An 18,645-nucleotide genomic window follows, 5' to 3' on the forward strand; every position below is an offset into this window, starting at 1 on the left:
ATAATGAATACTTCACAACATTATTGATGAAATAAATCACACCAACACTAATTACTAATCTCCATGCACATGCAGGAGCATGCAGAACAAACCTGTGGACCGGATGAAACTGATACCATCATGACAATGAGAGGAAAGGAAAATCTCAAAGATGATTCATGGAATTATGAGTGGTATCATTGCTTTCTGATTACAAAAGGGTAATAATTTCACTACAGAACAGAGCAATAATATTCACACTTAAGAAAAAAATGGAAAAAGAGGTCTGACTTTAATAGATATTAAAATAAATCATGCTAAACACCCATGAGAAAAGGAAAATGAATTTTCATAGAGGATGCCATCCCCCAACCTCACTATTTATTGTGCTGTTTTACAGCAATAAATCATCAAATCAGGGAATGTAATTAGAGTTAGGGCAATTAGGGAGAAAGCTCTACAAATTGATTTTAGTACAAATGCAACACAGTAACACAAAGCAAAATGAACGGTGCATGATTATTCATATCTTTCAAGTCGACGCTTAGCAGAGGTCCGTTTTTTTAGACAACAATGACAACCTCAGTTTTTTATCAATGCTCTGTATCTGTTTTTGATGTGCAGTTTTTTAGTTTTTTCCCCCCAACTCTTCATTGCAGAATTGCAGAAGCTCTGTGTAGTGCGACGTGGGGCATAAGTTAGCCGTAATTTCCTTCCTTTCTTGTCGAGATGAGGTCAGGGCTTTTACTTGGCCACCAAACAACATTGGGATTGTTGTTTTTCAGTCATTTCTGTGTAGCTGTGGATTCATGTTAAGGGTTGTTGTCTTCTCCCAAGTTGCATTTCTCTTGCACACCACAGCAGGTTTTCCTCCAGGATTTCTGTATTTTGCTACAGTCATTTGACCCTCTGCTCTCACAGTCCATCCAGGGCCTGCTGCAGAGAAGTGTCAGCATGATTCTGCCTCCAAGAGTCATGGTAGGAATGCAATTTTTCCGCTGATATGCAGAGAGGTTAGAATTAGGCTCCCCCAAAACATATTCTTCACTCATCATGCTATTATCTAAACACTTTGTTCCTTTTGTGTGCTTCCTTTAAAGTTTCCACAGGCCTCCGTGCCCTTCTCATAAAGATATCAATTTTAAAAAGCACAGATCTGCATTTGTTCCATATTTCGGTTTGACCTTACCGCAGTCTGGCGGCTATTCGGTGCATTGGAAATTTTCTACCATCCTTCTCCTGATTTGTATTTGCAGTAACTTTGAGACGTGCTTCTTAAAACTGAGTCTTCTGTTTGTGTAGATTTTGCATTTTCGGGGGAAACTGACTCAAAATTGACCTTCCAGATAAAGACATGTTTAATAAAATTACCTATCATCATTTAAGTTTAATATATCACATAAATAATAAAGTGGACAAATACAGACAAATATTTTGTGCTTTGTATTATAAATTTGGACTGCTTTATAGATATGTATTATGAGAGGAGAAACTTTGATTGAATGTTGTAAATATATGAATACACATATTTTTAAAAATAGTTAGCCACCAAGTCTATCAAGCTATGTGTGTATGCTAAGAAAAGCAACTTTATTTTGATGAAGTTTGTTATTTTTAATAATCTGTAGATTTATTTCTAGTTGTCGAAGTTTTTAACTGTCATTAATTGTGGATTTTACTGACAATTTTGTTTTCTCATAGTTTTAACTAACTAACTGAATACACGTGATAATAATTATCATTATTATTATGCATTACTTTGGTGTGTGATTACTGAATGATATGAAAAATGATCATTTTAGTTGTGAATTAAGTGATTGTTGAATATATTAATATCTAACATTACTGAAGATTACTTAAGAGGTAGATACGTTTTTCAGAGATTCTAAATGTGCTATTTTGACACTTTAAACAACCAAATTGTTTTTTTTTACTGAATTAGTGAGTGATAAGTGGAGGATAAAATAAAAATATTTGTGTGATTTCATATTTAATATTTACATTATTGCAGACTAATATTGTTTTTAATATTTGGTATTTGTATTTGAGATTTTAAAAAACTGTAAGAAGAAATAATACCTGATAGAAAAATACATTATGATGATGATTATTGTAATTATTACTATTGTTATTGTGCATTTTGTTTTATTCTCTTCTCTAAGTAGCTCAGTCCTCCAGTTACAGTAGTTGCCTGCAAATTAAATATACCACAGATACTGATAATCATTAGTTACCAGCACATGCTTGCTCTCTGAACATTTTGGCACAGAAACCTTGGTCTAGAAACAAAAACTAAACTATTTCAAAAGAAAAAAAAAGGATTGTTAATTCTCAGAGTAAGGTTTTGAAAACAAAATCTGTTGGCCAACCAAAACCTTGCTCTTGACAAATAATCTTGAAACAAAATGAGGGAAGTGCTGCAGCAAAGGCACTGACAGCGGTGAATGTAGTGAATTTATCGTCTTCCCTTTATCAAAAACGAATTTATAGTTTAATTTAATTGCACACCGAGTAATTTCACAACATATATGTCAGGTTTGGGGAATTAACACACCGTGGTTGGTCTTTATTTGTCTTTCCATTACAATTAGAAGCAATGCAAACATCTGGAAACTGGAACATTTATCTGATCAAGAAGCCAAATAATCCTCAAAGTCTGAGATTATTACCTAAATCAGCAAACAATGTTCCACTAACAGAGAGAACAGCTGCAGAAAGAATCTGCTCTTTGAGTTTTTTCCTCTGCGTAATATCTCGTCTCTTTTTTTTCTCCCCCCCTCCGTGTAACTTTATAGTCGGCCAACCTATTTTTTCTGTCTTCTTCCCAGACTTTTTTTTCCTTTTTCTTTTTTTCTTTTTTTTTTCATGTGGGCTAATACACAGGCCGGCGCTGCAATTTCGGAATCTGCCCTTGTATATGGCGGACGAAAATTTCCACAGGAGGAACCGCAACACAAACCCCGTGTGCAAGGCAGGAACGGAGAGCTTGCACGGACCGCTCAAACCTCGGCAAATTCATGACTCATTACGCCATTACGCTTTACTAAAATGTAACGTAGCGAGTGGCGGAGGAGAGAAAAAAACGCGGTGGTGAAATTTTTTTTTTTATCATTTGGAATTTCTCATAACTAATTCACAATTTTTTTCTTTTTTTTTTTGGAGGAAGCAGTTGTGCAGTCACCTCTGGTCGGGGGAGGGAAGATTTTCTGGAGCAGGAGCCTGTTTCGCATGAGCTGCATCGTTTTTGGAGGTATGTCAAACCCGCCGTTTTCTTTTTTTCGTTTCTCATTTAGAAATCGTAAATTTGAGAAATTTCGGATGTTAAGTTTCGGCCCCCCTCCGCTGAACCAAACGGGAGCTGGCGGTGTCTTTTTGCACTACTGGCTGCCTCTAAACCAGGTGCAAGCTTTGAAGCCGTCTGAAATAGACCTAATCTGTTGATGTTTTTTAGGGGGGAGAAGCTAAATTTTCAGTAATGAAGTTTGTGTGAAACTGCTTCGCTAGTCGTGTGTGCATCCAGTCGGTTTGGCATGTACGCCACCCAGGTGAAACAGTGTTTATTCCGGTTGGAGAGCGAGCGGACCGGGCGATAGTGGCAACATGAAGGACGATGAGGGGAGGAACAATCTGAAACACAAAAACCTCCTGCAGCCATGTTTTGTGAATTTTTTCCTGCAAATTTGAGCAGAGCTCCGGAGTTGCCCCTCAGACACACGCACGGCGACAACGCGACTTTTGCTCGCGTTTCACGGCCGCTCGTTTTTATCCGCGAACGACCGAGGAAAAGACACCGAAGTGTCGTCATGTCAAAATACATTTCGACTTTAATTTTTTTGGGGGAAGATAGAGGATTTTAAATCTCGCGTGCCGTTGGCGCCACCTGTAGGCAGTCATTTTCAGAAATTAGAAATTGTAACGAGACTAGTTGGGAAGACTTGTTTATTGAATTGTGTGCTGGTTTTATCCGAATGGTGCGGATGTTGTGTGCTTTGGAAACGAACAGACGACATTTGTATGTGTTTATATGCGGTTGAAATGGTTAGCACGGAGAGCTGTTTATGCTAATTGGTGCTAAATGATCCTTTTAAACTGCATTCAAAGCACCGAGCAAGTCAATTCTTGTCCTTTTTTGGCTTTAGTCATAATGATTGAATAGTGAATTGATTTGCTAAAGGTTTAAGCGTTTTTAATTGTCATTTTAGAAAGCTTGCAATGTGCCTGTAGCCTCTTTTATATATATATATATATATATATATATATATATATATATATATATAAAAATAATTTCTCGTCTCTCTCATACACTAAAGCTCCTTTTTCTGTTTCTCCTCCTGTGTTTTTGCACAAATGCATACTTCCATGTATTCTAATGGGGTTCACTTCTACAAGTTATTGCTTCTTATAATTAGAACAATTCAGACTTTTATTTCTGGAGATTGGAAATATTTAAGCAGAGAGAGAAAATACATATATAACACGTATAAGACAGTGTGTAGATGTATATATATGTTTAATCTGTCATATATCTCATTAGTCCACATGCACATTAACTCTCTTTTTCTGTTTCTCTTCCTGTATTTTTGCACAAGTGCTTACTTCCAGTAGGGTTTCTGTTCCAACAGGGTTCACATCTACAAGTTATTGCTTCTTAAAATTAGAACAATTCAGACTTTTATTTCTGGAGACTGGAAATGTGTAAGCGGAGAGAGAGAAAAAATAACATATATGACAGCGTGTAGATGTATACATGTGTTTAATCTATCATTTATCTTATTATTCCACATGCACATAAACTCCTTTTTCTGTTTCTCCTGTATTATTGTACAAGTGCTTACTTCCATGTTTTCTAATGGGGTTCACATCTACAAGTTATTACTTGTTAAAATTAGAACAATTCAGACTTTTATTTCTGGAGATTGGAAATGTGTAAGCGGAAAGAAAGAGAAAAAAACCTATCCAAAGTGAACTGAACAGCACTGGAAGAAGAAAGACCATGTCAGCATAATTTGAGGGCAGGAAAAACAATCACAACCAGTGCCTCGACTGTTTATATTAATCCTGCAGACGCCAAACAGTTTCCCATCTTGCACGGCTTGCTTTTATTTTAATGTAAGGGAAACTGCAGAGGCCATTTTGCTGTGGGTAATTTTAATGCTGACCTTCAAATCTGTATTCATTCAATTCAAAGAGCTGGTGGAAATTGTATGGCTGGTATGCAAAAATCTGGGTGTAAATTCTGACCTTTGCTTGAAAAGTCTAATCAAAATGCAGGAGTTTGAGTTAAAGTACAGAATTGGAGAGAGGCAACCAGTGTCATGAGTTTAATAGGGTTGGATCACTGTGTGAGTGATGGGAATGTTTATATGCAGAATACCTAAAGGAGCAAGTAATAACTTATAAAGCTCTCACGAGTAATACTGCAGTCAGTGTTGTAAAAAAGGAAAAAAAAAAACACACCTTAAACCCTGATTTGGTTAATGGGGATTGTATTCTGGGAGCGTTCTCATTCTAAGTAAGGTAAGAGGAATGCTGGTCTGTCAGTACTTTAATGAACAAAAGCTTTGTTTCAGTGAGGATATTTGGAGGGAATAGTTTGGACAGAGAGGGGAAACTTGTCCCTCCAGGCTCTGATAAACACAAGATGGTGAGGGATCATATCACAGCTGGTTGGTTACAGGGTTTAAACATAGTTGCTGCTCTGATTGTCATTAACTCAGTACAGAGGCTTTCCTTTCCATTTAAAGAGTAAACGTAAGCTTCTCCCTTTCGATGTCATGCTATTTCTTTTTTGTTAATGCACAATTATAGATGAATCCTCAAATGTGTCTGGAAAAACATATATGCCTTTTAAACATCGTGAACACCTTATGTTCTCTTATTTTCTTAGTGGCATGTTGAAAATGTCTGAAAATGGCTTCAGTTAAATTAGTCTCTGGGGAATGGCTTTTCAGGGGTTGGGAGTGCTGCATTAAAAAAATTCTGTGCATTCTGCACATATTTTTCCTGCCTCTTCCTTTGTAAAAATGAACCTTATTGGTTTCATGAATAATGCATAGGGATGTTCAATTGCTGCAGCAATGAAAATTAGGCCTGTTTACGTGCAGTGGTTATATACACAGAAGCTCCTTTTTTTCTTGACCGTTTCTGAAGGTAGAGCACAGCCTGAGTAGCTTTTGTGAAAATACAAATTTTCAGCAAAGCAAATCTCATTTCTTTGAGTGAAAAGGGGAGGGGTGGAACTCCTGCGGGTTTAATGAATCCATAAATCACAATAGTGCGAGGTTTGCTGCGCCTGCGTCAGTGTGCAGTGTAATTTTGATTTTCATCAAAAATTTAATCTGCCAGCCTACAAGGGTTTAGCAGCAGTCCGGATGCAGCCCTGAATTTCTAATTTTAGGGGCCTGATCTTTCAGGATTTATTTTTGTATAATTCAAGTCTGCTTTTCAATATCTCTTGTTATTAAATTTTAATTCGTGGCATTAACATATAGATTGAAAAGGTTTTTATGGGGTTTTTTGAGTGTATGCTGATGGAATTTTACTAGACGACACAGTTTCTTTTTCCAGAGCATCCCGTGTGTGTGTGAGAGGGGGGGGTTATCCATTTCTCTGCATTATTGCTTTTTGAAATCGTTGGTCATACACCATCTTGGAAGACATTTATTACAGAGGACAGGAAAATGTGCATTTGATTAAAGAAAGGGGAGGGAAGCAAGGCATTTAGTGTGAAACAGGTTTTTGGTCAACCCTTGCTCCTCGTCACTGACTCTACTCTGGATAATACAAACATGCAGTCAAAGCAGTGATTGAAGTGACCCCCTCCATCCTCCATTTTAGCTGATTCCTATTTTTAATCCCTCCAGAGTGGAAACATTTTCAGGAGCCTTAAACAAATTTGTATTTTATATTTGGAATCTCCCTTCCAGTCTACTTAGCATGCAGGGCATAGTGATTTTTGGCAAAGAAAGGTGCAATTCAAAGTAAGGAAATCTTTTGAGGTTAGATGCACAAGATTTCTTTCTTTTTTTATTATATTTTTTTGCCTAAACCGAGCACAGTGATTGATTTACTACATTATTGTGCAGAGGCAGATACAGTTCTGCCCAAATATAGGCCAATTATTTTAAGTACCTCGACTAAGCGCTCAATTCTGAACAGAGGTATGTCCTAGAGATACTTTCCTTGTATGCCTAACCTCTTTATTTTGTAGCTGTAGAGAAATTTAGCACAGTGATATTCTGGTTAATACAGTGGTTTATGTGCACCCATTGACATTTTTAAACAGAGCTGGGCTTAATGAAGACAAAACTGGCTTAATAAATTGACGTCAATCGCAGTGAGAGCTGTCCCTTCTTATTTTATTGCCTGTTGTACCGATACTGTCTATACATCCTTGATAGCCAATTGCCATTTGATGATTTAATTTAAGTATGTTTCCTGGCCTTGTGTTGTTGTTTGTCTCCTCTATTAGCCTTTTGGTTTAGTTAGTTTGGGTTGTGCTTTATTTGTAAGCAACATCAAGCAAATGTGCATCTGGTTTAGATTTTCATCCTGCCGTGGTGCTGTTGGTTACAGAATATCAGAAGCTTTAGACTATGAAAGAACATAAGGCCAGATGGCTAATTTTGCATTTTGACTTTAATTAGATGAAAACAGGCCACAACAGGCATTTTATATAGTCAGAGTATGCTATTCAAAATGCTGCACGGGAAATATTGCATGGATGACTAAGGGACTGATGTAATTTAAATACGTGCGTGTCCTTGCCATTATTTCACTGCTTTGCAGATGACAAAATTCTGTTAAATTTGACAGCGTTTAGTTGGTTGCGGGGAACAAGAGTCGGTTATTTTTTGTTTAATGAGGCAATGGGATGCTTGCTTCATTTCTCCCACAGCAGGGTACACTCAAATCAATCAGGAGCCAATCAATACCAGCCAATATCCATTACAAAAAAGGGAGAGGAAAAAGATAATAAAATAGGTGAAACAAAGCTTGTCCAATATCGATTTCACTGCTTAATCTTTTGCCTTTTGTTTGCAGTTTGTGTAAAATTAACAAATAGTACTAACAGAGAATTTCTTGTATTAACAAGATGGAAGTTTTTGAAGGCGAGCACGATTCAGTTGCTGGTTGGAATCCATTGCACATAAAAGACTTGCTTTCAAAATCCTACTTGCGCAAAAGCACAGAGTTATTATCAATTACATATATTTAACACATGAGAAATGGCCAATCTGCAGTAAAATGCCCCCTTTAGCATTATATGACATGATTATGGTGTTAATACTAATGCAGCAATGTGTCTGCAGCCTCTTACAGTTTTAGCTGATTGAACTAAACCTGTTCTTCAGATACATTCGGATAGTTTCCAGGGTAGAGGCCTCGGCCCTCTTTGGGGTCACCAATAAATTTGAGGGGTTGTGAGATGATTAATAGGACAGGAAAGAAGAAAAAAGAGCAGTTCTGCTAGTCAAATCTGTTTTCAATTTTATTTGGAAGTTCCTTTAATCTTTGCTTTTTCCCCTCTACAATAACAGATAATTTTAACTCTTTCAGCCTCAAAGAATGATTTAAATGAAACCAGCTGAAAAGGGAAATGTCTCTTAAATGTAGCACAGGGTTGACAGAGCCACTGGTTTATTTGTAAGAGGTCACAAGCCAAATGTCATTATTTTAATCTTACCAATGTGCTGTATTTTATAAGCTTATCTTATGTTTTTTATTTAAACATCCTAATTTGTATGGGAATGTTTAGTAACTATACCTCAGCTTTGGAATCATGGCGTGGTATCTTTTTGGTACAGAGGAGAAAACAAATGAACAAGAAAATGCATGAGAATGTTTTTTGCCACTTTAAAGAGAAGAGTGCCTAAATGGCCATAATTCATTAAACAGTTGAGGCACTCAAGTTTGCGCACTTTCTTTAAAAGAAAAAGTGTTCATTACCCTCCGATCTCCCAAAACCTACTGGTGAGTTTGAAAAGCATGTTAAAAATGCTTAAATTACCCCACTTAAAGCTGCGATATTTCATCAAATCCCTTTATTCTTGTGCAGAAATTTTCCAAAAATAAATCCTTTACGCTTAACAGAATCTGTTCAAAAAAGAAAAAAAAAATCTGCACTCTCCTGTGCAACCAAGGAGCCATGAGTGACTCAGCTGTGACCAACAGCCACATGAGAAAAAATCCGTGAGTATTCAGCTGAACTGTACTGAACTGCAAGCTGTATTTACACAGATCAGATAAGTGACAAGCACAGAAACAAATTCAAAATAGTAATGGTACAATATCAACAATAGGCAGAGCCACCTTTCCCCCCAACACGTGAGGGAAGTTGGATAAATGATGGATAGGTTAATTCTGGGTTGTTGTTTTTTTGTTGTTGAAACAATCATATTTAATGATTTATGTTATACACTTATACTGCAAAACAATCATGTCCAATTTTCTTCTGCTTCTGGTGCGATTGTGCTGTTTCCATAGAGTAAATTTACTCTTTATATTGTAAAGGAATCCACATCAAGTAAAAATGTTGCAGGAACAAAAAATGCCCAGAAACTACTTGAGGTTCAGAGGGTTAACTTAAACTAACCATTAAAGCCAGCAGTGCACGTCTAGCCTTTAAAATTGCACAAAGTAACGCTGCCTTTACCTCTTTTGGTCAACACTGAGGACACAATCATGTTGTTGGAAAAAGAAAAAACTTTATTGGAATTATTGTTGGACAAAGCTACTGGGGAGTGGTGTTTTTGTTCAGTGTGAGCTCCACATGATGGCTGGTTCTCTGCAGTGTGAACAGGGAAAATTGGTTGCACGAAGGCTGGTTTAAAACTTAAAGTGTAGTGTCAGTTAACACATTGTACATGTTTAATAAAATTGCCATAGTGTCTGCTCAGGTTTCAAGGCTAACCCTGCTAGAGTGCTTCAGCTGATAGACATCAACTGGTGCACTGCCAAAATGTTCCAGGTCTGCAGAATTTTCTTTAAAGAAATGCAATTATGTGGACATAAATAGACCTCTGACCGTACTTGTTTGGCTTCGAGGACATACTGAACTGACAAAATTTCATATTGAAACCAATGTTGCAAAGAGTTTTTGAATGAATAAACCATGTTAAACCATTCAGTTTATGGAATATGGAGAATAGTTACAGCAAACACGGAGGTGTGAATACATTTGTAAATGATAGATTTCAGTTTCTGATTATCAATTAGTTTGCAAATTTGTCTAAAAACCTGTTTTTAGTTTAGCATTATAGCGTATTCAGGTTGGGTTATACAAACAGAAATTTTCTCAGTTAATATTCAATCTACAATACAATAAGGAGCATAAAAAATGAATACTTTTTTCAATTCATTGTAAATGAAGTGCAACAGCATCTAAGAACTTTAAAAAACCACTTCAAGGGGCTTCATTCCTCCTTTAAGTAAGTGACGTGACCAGTATATCTCCTTTTTAGTATTAATAATTTATGAACAAATGATTAATGCAGCAAAGTTAAGAGTCGATATATTTGTGCTGTGTTCATTTGATTTTGCTGGGATTCAAGCCATGCTGTCTGTTAGCACACATTTCATACAGCATTTTTAGCAGGAAAATTATACCCAGTTACTTTTAAAATGGCTGTTTAAAAAATGAACAAACAGTCCTCTGTAGTTGAGCCTGCCAATTTACACTCTGTAGGTTGAATAAATATTGTAAACATGCCTCATCAAATTTAAAATTTCCTATATACAGTGAGCAAAGCGGGCTCAAGGCTAAACCCAAGTTAATGTGGTTCTGGAGCTGTTGTGCTTATTTCAAAAGACAAATTTAGTGCTTTAATCCCTCTGCAGTTCCATATTTCTCCTTGTCCATCAGTGAGATATTGTTAATACCTCATCTTTTCCACTCGCAGGTGCTGTTTATTTTTGTAGATATTTATAAAGTTGTTTTGATCCTCAGTGGTCCTGCGTGTCGACAGTGATGCTCATTGAACTCACAGGATTTTTCCACAAAGTTTCATTAGAATGACACCACTGTATTGCTTAGGAGTATTTTCCACAGTCGATCTAAAATATTCAAACGAGCCTTGATCAGCAACATTTGAGGTGCTCTTAAGCGAAGTACTCGAAGCGGAATGTCAGCCATTTCAGGAATTCACTTTTCCATACGACTCTTCACTCCTTAAGTTGGAAAATGTAGAAGTGACATTTTAATTTCTAATGTCACTGAGCTGTAAAATTTGGCACTGCTGTGTAGACAATAAACGTGCAGTGAACTTTGCTGACCCAAAAGCTTTTTGTGCAAGTTCTTGCATGAGTTTTAAAATCTTGGTTACACATCCAAACATTCTCTTATTGTAGCAGTGATGCTAAAATGTGTCTTATTAGTGTGACCTCTGCGTGTCTGGATTCACAAGTATCAGTGCCGTTGCAAGTGTTGCTCTGATTTCTTGCTTTAGATTAAAACTGTGCATTCAGATATATTCCCTGAACAACTGTGTACCAAACTATTGTGCACACAGGAGGCACATGAACTCTCAAAACTGGCACTTCTATATGTGCTGCTCCAGTATGGAGACTCAGAATGTAAATATTTAATAAACAAACTAGACTTTGTGAATAAGTAATCATATGTGATTGTTTGTTGCTTTGGTCTGAATGAGGCGGCTATTCGCATAACAGGCTTTGCCCAGTGTGTCTTCTGTTGACAGGAAAACTCTTGGCAGACAACTGCAAGAGCTGGTTCATGTGACCAACAAAAGAGGCAGCTGAATTAGCTTCAGCACATCTTCTTTTTCTTTTTTAGCTGAATGAATTGTACTAGTAGTCTAATGCTTTTAGAGAGTTGGGTTATTCAGTCTCAAATGGTCAGGGGCCTTCGGCACAATCATAAACTACAGATATCTGCAATTTTACAATGATATGCCAAATACTTTCTGTGATATTTTTTTTAAAAATTGACGGTCGATCGACCTTCAGCATGTTTTTTTCACATTGAAATTTCAGGCTTGTTTGAAGGATAGTATCTCAGGAAGAATTACTGGTATTTTTTGTCATGTCATTGATTTACAATCTGCAATATTGGACAAGTACAACGAAAAATTTCTAATTATGGACAAGTTGAAATGTGAAAAAACCGCCAGAAACGTTCATGAAAAGTCCTATCGTTGAGCACACATTAACAAAAAATTTAAGAAGGTAAAGTCTAAAGCAGTAACCATTAATATACAAGTACTCACACTTCAACTCTCTGCAGAGTCCAGCTTGCGACATTGGTCACATTTATTCCCACTGGAACATAAAGCAAGAGATGTTAGATCGTTTTCCAGTATGATCATTAGAATAAATTCACCACTAAAGTCTGCCCCACATCAGATTAAGATTAGCTTTATGTTAGGTATGAAACGTTCCCACTAGAAAAATCCTACTATCTCAACAGATCCGTGTATTTGGTTGTGGTTATATTACTCTGATGTCATCCCAGTAAACCTAATGCAGTAATAATTACACAAACTACAAGACAAGACTCCTTAAACCAAGATTTATACCTACAATATGGGAAAAAATATTAAGAAATGACTCTTAGCTGTCTTTAGGGAACAATTTAGAAAACTTCAGAACTCTGTTCTACTCTGATCAGGCTTTCATGCTTGCTTGCCTTTTTATTGATTGATTGATTGATTGATTGATTAATTGATTGATTACAGCTTTTCATACCTGCTCAGTCAGTTATTTCAGTCCAACAAAAAAAAACTTTTTCATTTTTGTGGCCAAGTATTTCATATTATAAAGTATTTTTTATGTTTAGTTTTCTAGCATTGTGGCATGCAACTACATATGGTTCTTAAAATTTGACTAGACTTGTCAATGTTTTTGTTAATGTGTGCTCAAAGATACCCATAATCAGAGAATATTTGACCTACTTGTCCAGTAATGTAGATTCTGAATCAGTGACATTATCAGAAATAATGGTGAGAATATCAGGCTTTTATCTTTAAAAGCCTTTTTAATTATCTCAGTTCTGAGTTAATTAAAAAAGCAGTAATCTTGGAACATATTTGATATATGACACTCAAATTCCCAAATATCTGTATAAATATCCACATTTTATGTTATAAAAAATTCAGGCAAACGAGTGATGGTCGAGCAGAAGCTGTTCTAAAAATTTGATGATTTAAGATGGAATGACCCAGTTCTATCTATCCAATACAATTTCTATATCTGCCAAGCACACAGCCAGGGAGATTACAAATGTGCCCTTTTTTCCACTTCACTCTAGAAGTGAAAGAATTTAGTAATAAACTTCTGTGATTGTACAAACACAGGAACAAGAACCAAAGTTTTCTGAGCAAACAGGTTTGACCTTATCTGTATAAATAAGGAAATAGTTGTCTTCTCTGACATATTTGGACAAGGAAACATTTGATCCTTTGTGAAACAGTTCCTGTAGATGCAGGTGATATGCTCGAACACTTCAAGGACATTTTAGCTTTTCCAACAAAAATGTCAACTGATGTGAGATTTTTCTGTGGCCTCGGAATTAGTTTTGCCTCCTTAAACAGAAATAACTTCTTGTATTTTTTGCATGATTGTTCACCAGTCTCTAATTTTGGCTTGCTGAAATTTTTTGACTGCTCTTCCATGCAAAATTCCTTCAGTTGCAATATGTTTGAGGGTTTCCTTGGATGTACTGCCCATTTCAAATCCCTCCACAGCAGGGAGGGGGATTGGAAAATAGGATTCAAATGTGGGCTAGGTCATTCCGTAACCTTCCATTTCTTCTCTTTCAGTCATTGCCTGGTGGATTTGCCAGTGCGCTTAGGATCATTACCCCGCTGAAAAGAGTCCACTTCCGGTTGAACTTCAGCTTTTAGCTCAGATGGCCTCGCATTATATTCAAGCATTTTTGCATATGATTCAGCATTTATTCGGAACCTTTGTAGCACCGTGTTCCGTAGCCTGTATGATGTTCTTCTACTGGAAAGCTGTCTTTGGTCTGCAGCAGTCATGCCTACTCTTACTGTTTTCCTGCCACGCCTCCTTTGCATGTCACATTTTTGCGATCTCTTTCTGATTGTAGACACATGCACCAACAGTTGCAGAGCTGCAGAAGTTACCTGCTGATCCAGTGATGAAATTTTGTGGACTTCTTATTACCTCAAACCATCTGCTCGTGAGCTGAACTGCTGGGGCGGCCAGTTCTGGACAAGTTGGCAGTCGTTTAAAATCTGAGCCAGTTGTAGACAGATTCTCCTTCCAGCTGAATGATTTATTTCAAAACGTAGTTGCAAGCAGCGATGTGCGGGCCAAGCAGTTCAGAAGGGCACAATCGCCATGGAAATGTAATCTGATCGTGTAAAAAGGCCCACCTAAAAAAATCAATATCACTTTAAGTGTGCGTTATATTTAGAATATTTTCACCACTGTACCTTTTTGACAGAATGCCTTTTGTAAGGGCTTGAAACACCAAAGTCATATGGTGGTAGACGAACAACTGTCATATACTGCGATTTAAAATGGCTGTTTTTGTCAACAGTCTGGTGACTTTGAAGAGAGCATTGAAACAGCTTCAGCTACACTTACATGTATGTTGATACTTTTTTAGGTTCTGCTTTTTTAGATCGCTAAATTCCTGTCCTCGTCGACGGCACATCATTGCTTTGTTGCCATATAGGTACATTTGTGTACTTCTCTAAAATGGGGTGCGTTAATACTGAGCTACTGTAGATAATACATGGACAATGGATAAGCACCTCCTACAGACTTACACCTTTAAAAATCTTTTGTTTAATTTTGTGTGTTGTGCCATTGCAGCATTTATATATAATTATTTGATCCTCTTTCAGCTAACAATGAGGCTAAAAGTTAACTTAAGGAAATGTAGTTTTTATTCTTATTACTCCTAGATTTGACACTGGTTTGACTTAAAGAATATGAAGAGGCCTAATGTGAAGAACTTTGCACAGCAAAGTGGAGAAAAATATTCAAATATTGGTTTCAACTTACTCTTTACCTTGATTAGAGCACAACTCACCAATATCAAGTTAGCACCAGCTGCTATTACTCAAGACATACTGGGGATACTTCACTTCTTAGTGGTCAGCTTAGATTTAAAAAACTACTGTAGTGACTCACTGTCAGTTGTAGAGAAATGTAATTCATTACTTCCTATTCTGCAACGAGAAGTCATTGTGCCATTATTAAGTTTCTGAGATGGAAAAGTTTAACTTTATATTTTTAATATGAAAGTTTAAAGATCATGGCCTAAATTTGTAGTTTGAGCCTCTGATTAAAGCTGTTTGTTATCAATGAGGAGCTGCGTGGTTTATTTCTATAGTAAAGTCTAATTGTTTGGGCATTTTTCTCTTTTCAGCAACATTATTTATTTTCTTTGAAACTGTTAAAATGCAAAATAAGGACCAGTGGTAATGTGTGATTTTAATGGTAGCTTACTTGTGGGCACATTTTCAGTCCATGGCCTGTGTGGCTAAGATTACACACTGCTCACTTGCTCTACACCTTATGCCACTGGTGAGACTGGACGCCGTGACAAGACTACTGAAAGGAGAATTTGGAAAACTTGAAATGGCAGTGCCTCAAAATAGAAAAATACAGATTAAACTCTTAATAATTAGTAAGCACAGAAAATTGGAAAGGAGTTTGACACATAATGTAGATTTGTACATAAAATATTCAAGTTTCTTTCATATAGAGGCTATGTAAGGTGATTGGAAGTTGAACAAACAGTCAGCTTACAGACCTTGTAATAGTTGCATGTGCAGGATGATGTAGCTGACAGTGCTTTTTTGTTTTGTTACAGGTGAAGGTAAGCTATGAACTGAACTGTATCGTGTCTCAACGTTGTTCAGCTAAGGGGCCTGTTTGCTGAGGCTTGTTGGTCATGTGTCATATCCAAAGAAAGGTGTATTTGGGCTATGAAAAGGCTTGTTGTTGCTGTATTGGTGCGCTATTATTAGAAGACCAATTTTCTCTCTTTCCATAATATCAGTCATCCTGGCATAACTCTGTTTTGCTTGGTTGCATTTTGAGCACATTCTCTTGACAAGGCCTTTTATAGCCATGTGCTGAAGTAGCAAGTTGTGTAATTTAGATATTTCTGAAATTAAAGCGTTTGGGCTCCGCAAAGCTGTGGAATTTATGTCATCAAAGGTCACTAATGAAGAGTTAAGCTGCTCTGATCTTTATGCCTAACATAAAATTGTCTGGGTTTGTTTTCTGTCGTTAAAATTACACTGAAGTAGATGCATTACCTGTCGTGTCTCCTATGCACTTTGAGCTCTCGCAGCTCTTGACTGTATTTAGAAAAGAGAGGTGGCTGTCACATTACAGGCCTTTTTAGACTTGTGTATTTGTCAAATGCAGGCTGCTGCTTGTTTTGAACAAGTTACTCTTGTACACTCTACCCAAAAGCTGACATCCAGACATGACTTTCTTCTTCAGTGGGAAGCGTGTTGCCGTTTCTGCTTAGTACAGGGTTATGTGTCCTATACTGGCCTAACAAGTCTTGCCACAATTAATAAATTCTTTGTCTCTCTGTTTCTGTTCCTCATACAGAAGCACAGGCTCAGCGGAGGTGGAGTCATGAGCGCACAAGAGGCACCAAATCCTGAGAAGGAGCAGGCAGATGGTGGGAGTGCACTCACAGATGCCTCAACAACCAAGGGTCCTAGTCCACCACCCGTCACTGTAAAGAAAGAACCTGGGACCTCAGAGACGAGCAACGGGAAAGTCGGGGATGCCAACCCTGCTGAGATCTGTGTTGTCATTGGAGGAAGTGATGGAGGAGCAAGTGGAGGTGGATCCCGCAGAGCTCAGACCGAGGGTATGTTTGCCCTTGGTACTCCTCCTCCAACGAAGAGCACAGACTCATGCATAGGTGTGTGACTGTACATATGGACATATACGTGCATTTGCTGACAGCAATCGTGTCTGGTGTCTTTTGACCCTGACCTCGCTTCCTGACTGTGCAGCACATAAATATGACTTTTTTTAAAAAAAATTCAGCACTAGTTGCAGTTTTCAGAAACATCGTTTCTGGTTACTCAGAAGAATTCACAGACGACACTGTAAGCAGTTTTTGGTTGAACTTCTTTCTTTAGAAGAAATGGCCCCCATGAAAACTATTGGCACCGTGCAGTTGCTGTTAATTTTTTTCCCATGTAATTTTCCAATCCTGTGAGCACAAATGAAATTCCTTTCACCTCCATGTATTGAGGTGGCAGCTGAAATCTTACAGATAGATATCTCAAAACCTGGGTGAATAACACTGATGTACACATGGCTAGTGATTGAAACATTCTGGAAAATTGGGAAAGTATGCTGTTTTTAATTTGTATGAGCTGGGATATAAAAAAAAAAAGGTTGTTTTGTTTAGTTGCTGAAACTGTGACACAATGATTACAGTGATTGTTTTTTATAATTCTAACACTAACAGAATCTTCAGTGAAATCTCTTGAAAAATGTATGGTGTATGTGCACATGTAAAAATGTATGTCGTGCATATTGCTGCAGTGGTCAGTTTATTAGCTACACCTAGCTATACATAATGCAGTGCAGCAGCTCTTGAAGAAATCCTGCCTTTAATGAAGGTTAGAATGTTTCTATTATTTAGTGTATTCTTATTAATATAACAGAGAAGAACCAAATATTACAGGCTGCTCTCATATTCATCCAGTGCAATTAAAATGTAACATCCAACACCTCTTTAAAACCTAAGCTGTGTCAGTCTTAGCTAGCTCTAGCTAATAAACTGGTAATTGATTGCAGATGTTGCCGCTTACAGCTATCTGATCAAAACTTTATAGTCCTCTCAGGTTGTACCTTGCAGCTTATGATGGCTCACATACTTGGAGCACAATAAAAATGGTTTGGAAACAGAAACTGGCTTTATATGGCTGATACTGAACAATTTAAACATATCTTTTATTGGTCCTGGTATCAGTCTTGGCTATGGCAGTTAATCAGTTTTGTAGTAATTTTTCCCTTTTACACAGAAGCGAGGAAAGAAGTGCGTGAAATCTCAGTAAAGGTGTAGCATAGATGCAAATTCAGAGAAGAGTGAAACTGTGTAAAATGTGATGTTGACAGTTTTATGACATCTTTAGCTGAAGTCTTGTGATTTGTTTGTAGAATATTTAAGAAGCTAATGGCAAGCAGATCTTCACAGCAGTAATAAGAAGATTAGATGGGATGGAAGACTGCCTTATATTTTATATCTTATGCATTCCTGATGATACTATTGCTCTTCTTTTTATGGCGCTGTTTTGAATTTTCCTGCAGGTTCATATGTTTGTGGGGTGTGCGGGAAGAAGTACAAGTATTATAACTGCTTTCAGACACACGTCAGGGCACACAGAGGTAAAGTATATATTTGTGTAGTTTTCTAAAAATGTCTTTGGTCTTAGCTAGAAGCCAAATAATAACTGACTGCTGTGTTTTTCCTCCTGACAGTCTGGTCCTAAAATTATTCACTTTCTCAACATGAGTCATGCATGTCCTGTCTTGGCGAGGATTTGCTTTTAATTCATCAGTGTTGTTTTATTGTCCTCTGAAATATTTTAACGTGAAAGATGAAAGTTTAAGCACAGGTTGGAAGCTTTGAGCACATGTTGGCTTTAATTGACAGAAGTCCAATTCTTTTTTCTTTTTCTTTTTTTT

The 18,645-nt window shown here is 37.1% G+C and overlaps 1 protein-coding gene across 6 annotated transcripts in view; it reads left to right on the forward strand.

Moving 5' to 3' along the window:
• The first annotated feature begins 2,760 nt into the window (after window positions 1-2,760).
• The window catches only part of znf618 (zinc finger protein 618), a 36,914-nt gene continuing 21,029 nt past the window's right edge, over window positions 2,761-18,645 (forward strand). The window contains exons 1-4 of one of the 6 annotated variants that reach the window (XM_035955852.2): window positions 2,763-3,029; window positions 3,142-3,229; window positions 16,543-16,864; window positions 18,268-18,345. In XM_035955852.2, coding sequence (XP_035811745.1) covers window positions 16,570-16,864; window positions 18,268-18,345 — 373 coding nt within the window. In that variant the 5' untranslated portion in view covers window positions 2,763-3,029; window positions 3,142-3,229; window positions 16,543-16,569. Of the gene's footprint in view, window positions 3,230-16,542; window positions 16,865-18,267; window positions 18,346-18,645 lie in introns of all 6 variants that reach the window. The other 5 variants (XM_035955854.2, XM_035955851.2, XM_035955853.2 and 2 more) reach the window with 5 other exon arrangements.

Source organism: Amphiprion ocellaris, chromosome 17, assembly GCF_022539595.1.
Source record: "Amphiprion ocellaris isolate individual 3 ecotype Okinawa chromosome 17, ASM2253959v1, whole genome shotgun sequence".
Taxonomy (NCBI): domain Eukaryota; kingdom Metazoa; phylum Chordata; class Actinopteri; family Pomacentridae; genus Amphiprion; species Amphiprion ocellaris.